The sequence below is a fragment of the Phoenix dactylifera genome, chromosome 14 (assembly GCF_009389715.1).
Source record: "Phoenix dactylifera cultivar Barhee BC4 chromosome 14, palm_55x_up_171113_PBpolish2nd_filt_p, whole genome shotgun sequence".
NCBI classification, from domain to species: Eukaryota; Viridiplantae; Streptophyta; class Magnoliopsida; order Arecales; family Arecaceae; genus Phoenix; species Phoenix dactylifera.
The window spans coordinates 17,022,279-17,031,171 of NC_052405.1; the positions used below are offsets into that span (position 1 = coordinate 17,022,279).

Here is an 8,893-nt window from a genome sequence, read left to right on the forward strand (position 1 = left end):
TTCACACTTATTAACTTTTTGATACATATTGCAAGCCTCTTTAATACATATTCAGCAGTGATCTAATACAAACTTTCACATAAATCAATACATAATTTATAGAATATATTTTTTATTAGTACATACTATATAGCTAGGTAATCCACATTAAGTAAATTAGTCATTTAGCAAGCTAATTCACACCTCTAAGTAAATTGATGTACAGTTTTCAGAATATGATATTCATCAGAAGCATTACACAATACATAATTTTTTTGTTTTGACTAATTTACTAAGTGTACATATCGATTTACCTAGAAATATGTATTGACTTGCTAGATGATTAATTTGCTTGGTGTGTATCACTTGGTCATGTAACGTGTATCGGTGAAAAAATATATTTTGAAAATGAGAAAGAAGATGATGCTGCTTTTTTTTTTTTAATCACGAGATGTTAATTTTTAGATTTTTTATTGAAAATGGATGCTAGAGACAACACGAGAAAATAGAAAATTTGATAAGATGCTACCCTATCATACTACATTGACGAGTTCTTTTGGGAACATCTCTTTCGGTTGTTGATCTAATTTTCGCCAAAGCCAAAGGGGTCACCTTCGAAGTCTTAAAAAAAAGAAAAAGATCATCCAATGTGAGGTGGGAATTAATAGAAAAAAGGTCGGTCCCACCCCAATCCACCAACCCCACCCCACCCCGGTCGCGAATAAAAGGTCGCTGGTCCCGGCTCCGCTTTGCTCGTGCATCACACTTCTAAGTTTGTGGGTCCCACATGGGGCGGTACCTCGGTTATTTATAGATCTCCTCCTGGAGGATGTCGAGCGTGCAGCCTTCCAAGATCATCACAATATGGCTTCAAGTCTGCTCGTTTACTTTCTTTTGCTCTCCATTCCTCTACTTCTCTTCCTCTTAAATCGAAGCAGAAGGAGAGGCTATGGAAAGGTGGCGGCAAGCAAGCTGCCTCCAGGACCAAGGAGGCTCCCCATCATTGGAAACCTATACCAGTTCGGCTCATTGCCTCATCACACCCTCCATCAGCTGTCTCTCAAGTATGGGCCTCTCATGTATCTCCAGCTTGGCTCCGTTCCCGCTCTGGTCATCTCTTCCAGCGAGGTGGTTCGGGAGGTCATCAAAGATCATGACCTCGTCCTCTCCAGCAGGCCGGCCTTGTATGCTGCAAAGAAGCTCACCTATGGCCTCGTAGACATGGCCTTCGCACCCTATGGAGAACACTGGAAGCAAGCTCGCAAGGTTTGTGTCTCGGAACTTCTAAGTGCAAAACGAGTGCAATCTTTTCGGGCGACAAGGGAGGAAGAAGTGGCCATGTTGATTGCTTCTATCAAAAGACTATCTTCGTCTTCTCCATCTCCCGTTCCTATTAACTTAAGTGAGATGTTGCTCTCTCTCTCGAATAATATTACTTGTCGTGCTGCATTCGGCGAGAGGTTTGGATCCAGAAAGTATGAGGAGGGTGGGAGCAGAATCTTTCATATCCTTGAGGAGACGCAGAGGTTGCTTGGAGGGTTCTGCACGGCAGATTTCTTTCCGTGGTTGGAGTGGATTCATAGGCTCACGGGCTTGCGAGCAAGGCTGGAGAGGAACTTCAAGGACTTGGATGAATTCTATGATCAGGTGATTGAAGAGCACCTCAAGACAATAGAATGGTCGCGTCCGGGAGATGAGGACCTGGTACATGTTCTGCTTCGACTTCAGAGGGACCCTTCTCATGGAAGCATCAATAGAAGTATAAATCACATCAAGGGTCTTCTAACAGTATGAGTGCATTCTCTCTCTCTCTCTCTCTCTCTCTCTCTCTCTCTCTCACACACACACACACACACACACACATTTTAGTTGTACTAGAAACTTGATATTATTTTTTCATATAATTTAATGTTAAAACCAACGATGACCTCTCCAAATGGAAGATCTATGACATTAAATTTTAATATCCATGAGTAACAAAAACCTAGAAAGTAACAATTATGCCTTATATATTTGTCTCTAACGTAAGCATCGCAAAAATAAATAATTTTTATGATGTAATATGATATGATATTTTAATATGATTTGAGTAACAAAATCTATTGACTTCTAATTGATATATATTTTAATATATAGATCTTGATTAAGAAAGTACTTTTTCAAATTAAATATCTTATCAATCGTTTTAATATACTAGCACCAAATAAGCAATATATTCTTTTTTTTTTTCTGCATATCATAACAAGGTTAGAGATTGAATGTCCCATTGTTGATATTTTGGAATTTAAATACTTTAACCAAATATCTAATGTAAATTTGTAGTCCAACTCGTATTTGTAAAATAAAGGGGAGCTTGATACCCAATCCTTTTTTTTGGCGGCTATTTTTTACCAAATTTTTTGACCATTGGTATTTAACTTATAGTCCTGCACATACTTATACAAGGTTTGCACATATTCGCACTTGTATTCGATTATTTACACTGGTTCTTGCATACAAATAGTTTTATGTACATAGATACAAAAGCCCATACGGCTAGGGACTGAAAAATAAACAGCTTAGGAATTATAAAATGGAAATTAAACTTCCACTCAATTGGGATTGAACATCAAATAGTGGTCAATAATGGGTATGATTTAGTTGATATTAGGATAGCATCATCAAATATATTACTACCTTTGAATGGCACTTATTCTGAAGTAAGAATGCATTGATTGCTAGCATATGTCTCCTAAATTATAGGATGGAAATTATTTCCTAAACATTATTGAACATGGATTAGCAATTGGAGCTAAGACATGCCTGATTGGTAAAAATTTAGGAGTGTAGAACTATCTAGGGCAATCATTTATGTCCATGTATTTTCAAGAATGAATGGATTCATGCTATATGTAGTGTGGGAAAAATTAATGGCACTAAACGCGTGCGCATTTGAAATTGGAAACGCCCGTTGGGCGTTTTCTTTCTTTGGAAGAAACTGGCGCACGTTGCCAGAGCCCGCTGTAAATTTCGAATTAAAGGTGGGCTGGCCGCGTCCGCGTTCTGCGAACGCGTGCCAGCTCCCTTTTAATTCCACATTTGAATTCGGGCCGCGTGCGTTTGCATTTTGCTGGCAGAGGAATTACCGTGGACGCATCAGCAGAAGTCGCGGACGCGTCTGCAAAATGACCAAAATGCCCAGATAAAATACCCCTATAAAAACTCCCTATTTCATTCTATTTTGGACACGAAAAATTAGAGAAAAATATTGGAAAAATTTTGAAGAAAAGTTTTCCTCCTCCTAGCCACTTGTGATTTTTATTCTTGCTCTTTTATGTTATATTTTATTTTTTTACTTTCGTTCTTCGTTGGATCTGCAAGTCCGATCAGGTTCATTTTGACTTCTTCCGAGACGTACCGAAGAAGAAGTCGTAGGGTCGTCATATCTCAGAGGAGGATTGTCGGGAGACCCATACGTGGGGGCAAATACTTCTTTGAGACAGCATCTACGCGCTTCGACCTGCCTTCAATCAAACTACTTTCTTCTACCTTTATTTTTAATTTAATATTAGTAGATATATAGGATTAAAATTCTATGATATAAATTATTAAATGAATAGATTTATTTTGTGCTAGAATAGATTTATATTGCATTAAAATAGAATTATTTGGATGCCGAATGATATATATATATATATATATATATATATATATATATATATTATTTTTTTAAAATTTTATTAATTGTATTTATAAATTTATTTGTTTATTTAGATGATCTATAGCTAACAGCCTAGAAGTTGCTAACCTTTTAGTCAACTGTCATTAGTATGCATTTTCTATCTTTACTTCGCTCATATGTGCTTGCTCTCTCCCTCTCTAACACACACTCACTATAATTTATGGAACTTGTGTCGCCAACAAAAAAACTTTTCTTTGGAAATTAGGATTTAACAGTATTGGGATTAGTTAGGAAAAAAAGGGATGACTCAATATTGATCCTATTTTCTTTATGTCATGATTTTAAATTCATACCAAAGATCATCACAGATCCATTTGCAAACTAGGTTAGGTATGGCATACATATTAGAGATTCTTTATAGGAGAAATTGCACCACTTACTAAGCAAAACAAATTCAAGAGACTTAATAATATGACAAATAAATACTTTCTGTTTTGCAGGATATCTTCATTGCTGCAACCGACACAATTTCAGCAATACTAGTATGGACAATGGTGGAGCTCATGAGAAATCAAAATGAAATGAATAAAGTACAAGAAGAAGTACAAAAAGTATTTGGCAACAAAGGCAAGGTGGATGAACGTGACCTCCAACATCTTGAGTATTTAAAATTAGTGATTAAGGAAGCATTTCGGTTGCACCCTCCTGCTCCGTTTCTAGGGCCTCGTGAGACTGGTGAGATGTGCAAAATTAGAGGATATGAAATTCCTCCAAAAACAAGGGTCTTCATTAATGCAAGAGCTATAGGCACGGACCCAAATATTTGGACAAACCCTACTGAATTTTGTCCTGAGAGATTCTTGAGTGGTGATATTGACTTCAGGGGACAAGATTTTGATCTCACACCATTTGGAGTTGGCCGAAGGATTTGTCCAGGAATTAATTTTGCAATTGTGTTTGTTGAGCTTGTTCTCGCTAACCTTTTGTATCATTTTGATTGGAAATTACCGTTTGGAATGCGAGAGGAGGATTTGGATTTGGATGAGAAATTTGGGCTTACAGTGCACAAGAAAAATCCTCTTTACCTTTTAGCTCAACCTAAAGATATATAATGACATAGCTTTATGTACGATATAGACGGTGCCATGCTGAGAATAATGAGAAGTCATTATGACACCTACATGATACTTAGTGTGATTTACTTTGCTTGTTACTTAGTCTTGATTACTTGGAAGTGGTGTAGTCAAGAATTGGGAATGTAATATCATCCCCATGACTTGTATTTCATGTTAGTATTATCTATTTATGAAAAATTGATCTCCTTGTATTATTTTTTTTCTTTTTCTTATCTAATTGTGATCACTTAACTTAAGTCAAGGTAGTCAGATTTACATTATTTATTAAAAAAAAAGATTGTTATTTTCTTTATAATTTGAAGGTTAGATAAAGTGATACCATTTTTATTATTTAAAGTTGTAAATTTATGCGCCTCTAAACCGACTACAGCTCACCAGAAGGTCCAACCAATTAAAACATGCGACGATGCCAACACGTGGCGGAGTAGGAGCGGCCACTAGGCAGGCCCAGTGCCATACTGCCGAGCTCACATATCAAGAGCTCTTCATAGTTGGTTGCATCCTAATTGGAGAACCCAGGGATCATCAAGATCCCACCGATGTAACAGGCAGAACGTCATCCATGTGTGAAACATTTACACTTGATGTCCTAGTTGTACCTAAGCCAGTCACTTATGGTCGACCCACATGCCCTAATTCTCTAGTGGTAGATAGGATTCTCCACCGGATATATACAAAAAAGGTGAGGCAGAGAAAGTAAGCAAGCAAGAAAGAACAACACTCTAACAAACTGAGAGACAGCCCTCCTCCTGATCTCTAAAAATCATATTGACTTAGGCATAGAGGATCTCCCACCGGATATGTTTCGACCAGAGAACTTCTTTGCTATGTATTGTTTCAAGTCGGAGTGCTACCACCCGACAAGAACCTCGACCATAGCGACCGAGCGCCGCTCTCCTTCTTCAACTTTGACCAGAGCAGCCAACCACTGAGATCTTCAGCATCATCGCGCTTCTTGCCACGGTGCCTAGGGCTGGTCAGTTCTCAGTAGCAACAAAAAGAATGAGGGAATATGTGGGAAAGCACATGGTAGTAACTAGATAAAAGAGACTTTATGGTTAAAATTTATGATATATCAATCGATATCCAAACCAACCAAAATGGACATGGGACACATCATAATTTATTAAAGATGAGAAATAGAGCTAGGTTAAGAAAGATCTCAAGTAATCCCAATAACTATTAATGAAATTTAAAGCAAGAAACATAGGGAGATTTTAATTATTATCATATTGCGCTATGGAATCCATCAATGATGTATCAAAATTGCTAGGGTTGACCGGTCTAATCTATGTCTAGTATGGTCAAAACCCAACCGAATCTCTTTTCTTTTGATGACATTAGCCCTGGACCCAACTAATTCCATTTACTAGGATGGTTAGGATGGATGCATAGGAAATGCATTAGACTCATTGGGTCGCTCTGACTTGACCAGAATAAATGATAAATATTTTCTTAGAAATGGATGAAGTTGATCTAATGCTTCTATTGATTTTGGCTAATAATGAAACAACCAAGGTATGATATGTCCCCACTCTTCCTCAAGGCCAGCTAAACCCAAGCAAGTTTAGGCTTGACCTTGGTCTAGAAACGGCTAGAACCCAAACAGATCCATATCATAACCAGCTTATTGGACTAAAGTATATGTATAAGTCTCGCATGAGAATTGAGATAAAGAGTGCATAATATAAATAGATATGTTTATGGCCACCAAGATAAACAAAATAGGGAGATGCTTATGCAAAATCATGTGAGGCAGTTCAAGGGGGTTAGTTGACATACTAGAAAATGCGCTTGTTCATTCTTGTCTTAATTCCTGCACATATCTCTACTACTAGCATTGGGTCATCACCTTTGAGAATTGAATGTATCAAATAAAACCTATAGATATATGTTTAAGACCATATGAGATATAGTTCAGAAGGATTTGTTGATGAACAAGATAATGATGGCTGCTTGTTCTCACAAAAGATTATAAAAAAAATGCTTGCGTGTATCTAAAAGAAACCAGCATTGGATTATTGTCTTTCCAGATTGTATATAAAAGTACATCGAATATGAGAAATCACACGCACAGACGCAACCTCCCCCTCCAAACACAAACATCCTGCGCATAATGTATAAATAAACACATGAGAGGCTCCATGGGGATTGGTCCATGATTGAGATATTGTCACTACAAGGAATATGGGAATTAGCAGCACAGTTTTGCGAGTGCATATTAAAAACTGCATGAATAAGATACTTCAGGTCGCATTTACAAAAATGTGTTGGTCTTGTCTACTATGTAGGCTGTTTTAGTGCAAGTTCTCCAGCAATTAGATTAAGTCGCTGGTAAAGTCCATGTTTAATCCAATGATTATGATATTCTTGCTGGCAAAAAAATCACTCATCTAAGCGCAACCATAGGAGCATATATTGGCAAAATTTTTATTATTTTTTAATATTATGATAACTAAGGCTCTATTTGGGGAAGCTTTTAAAGTGCCAAAAAGCACTTTTTGGCCTATCAAAAGCACTTTTAGATAAAATAGGAGTGTTTGGTAAAATTTTTAGGAAGCTGTTTTAACTTTCTCCGAAAAAAGCACTTTTAGAAATTGTCGAAAAGATGTTTTGATTTATAATATTTTTTCTTTTTGGACCAAAATATCCATAATAAAATAAAATAATTATACAAAATGTCCCTTTATACCTTTATTATTGTATTATACTATAAATATAATATAATATAATATAATATTATATCATGATACATTAATATGTGATGTTAAATAATTTAATATTATGTTATATTATACCATAGTCATCGAGAGAATGGAAAATTAATTTATGCTAAAAATTATAATATTTTATATCTTTATTATTATATTATAATATAAATATTATATTATATCATAATATATTGATATGTCATGTTAAATAATTTAATATTATATTAAATTATTATGTTGTAGTATACAATATTATATTACTATATTATAATAATATTATATTATATTATATTAATATTATACTATATTATATATTCATGTATTAATATATATTATATTTTATTATGCTTTGTTGTATAATACTATGTAATATTTTTTATGATTATTTTGTCATATTATTCACCAGACATATATTAAAGTTTTAGGATAATTTAGAAATATAATTACCAAACAGTAAATAATTTTTTATAAAAACTCTACTTTCAAAAGCGTTGCACTGCGGACAGCTCTCCCAGCCAAGTAAAATCGTTCTTTAACCCTTCTCAATGGCCCTCTTCTTCTACTATTTCTGTCTATGTCCCTTCCTCCCATCTCTGAATAGTCCCCTTTAGCTTTCCCCTTGAAGCTACCCACCTACCCACCCTCCCCCCCCCCCCCCCACTCCTCCACCTGGAAAAATCCCTAGCCGGCCATAAGGAAACCCAAACAGGAAACCCTTTTAGAAAACATAATATAGACTAAACACTAGGCAATTAGAAAATATTACAATTTACCAAATAATAAGTTGTAGAACAAAAGAAAATCAAAAGTAGAAATATGACGAATTATTGCAGTCAAGATGGCTGCAACAAAGCTACCGGTTCATAGAAAATGAAGAAAAAATGTTGGAGCCACACCAACTAAGCTCCCTTGGCAACCCACCCACAATTATAAATAATTAAGCTTATTGTTTCATTTTTAACCCAAAACATTTTAGGTAAAAATATAAGGCTCATACAATTTAGGGATTGATAAAAATCAACCATAATTTAAATATATCATGAAACTACATAAAATATGTACATATATATGATTGAAATATCAAAAGCTAAATTTTAACAAAACCAGCAAGGAAAAGACTTTAGCTATGATCGATATCAGTAATAATGTCAGAATAAATTATAGTATCATTTATCATGGCATGAACTTCGATAAACATAACCGCAAATCATCACTCGTAATCAAATTCTTGTGAACTTTTCAGTAACTCCTCTGAAAAAATAAAAAGTACTAAAAAGAAAGTCATAAAAACCAAATTTTTGTATGGCAAATCACAATATTTGATTAGAAAACATATTACATATGATAACATAATTTATGAACCAAACCTTTGATTGTTCAAACCATACAATGTCATGGAGATTTGG

The 8,893-nt window shown here is 35.2% G+C and overlaps 1 protein-coding gene across 1 annotated transcript; it reads left to right on the top strand.

Moving 5' to 3' along the window:
- Positions 1 to 830: 830 nt before the first annotated feature.
- LOC103709985 (cytochrome P450 71A9-like) lies at positions 831 to 4,979 on the top strand. The gene is made up of 2 exons (XM_008795541.4): positions 831 to 1,767; positions 4,141 to 4,979. Exons 1-2 carry the CDS (start codon positions 844 to 846, stop codon positions 4,750 to 4,752), a joined length of 1,536 nt encoding a protein of 511 aa, XP_008793763.2. The 5' UTR covers positions 831 to 843; the 3' UTR covers positions 4,753 to 4,979.
- The last annotated feature ends 3,914 nt before the right edge of the window (positions 4,980 to 8,893 follow it).

Coding starts and splice junctions, on each gene's coding strand:
- LOC103709985 (XM_008795541.4), top strand. CDS start 844: ATGGCTTCAAGTCTGCTCGTTTACTTTCTTTTGCTCTCCATTCCTCTA. Junction 1,768..4,140: donor ACATCAAGGGTCTTCTAACA/GTATGAGTGCAT, acceptor TCTGTTTTGCAG/GATATCTTCATTGCTGCAAC.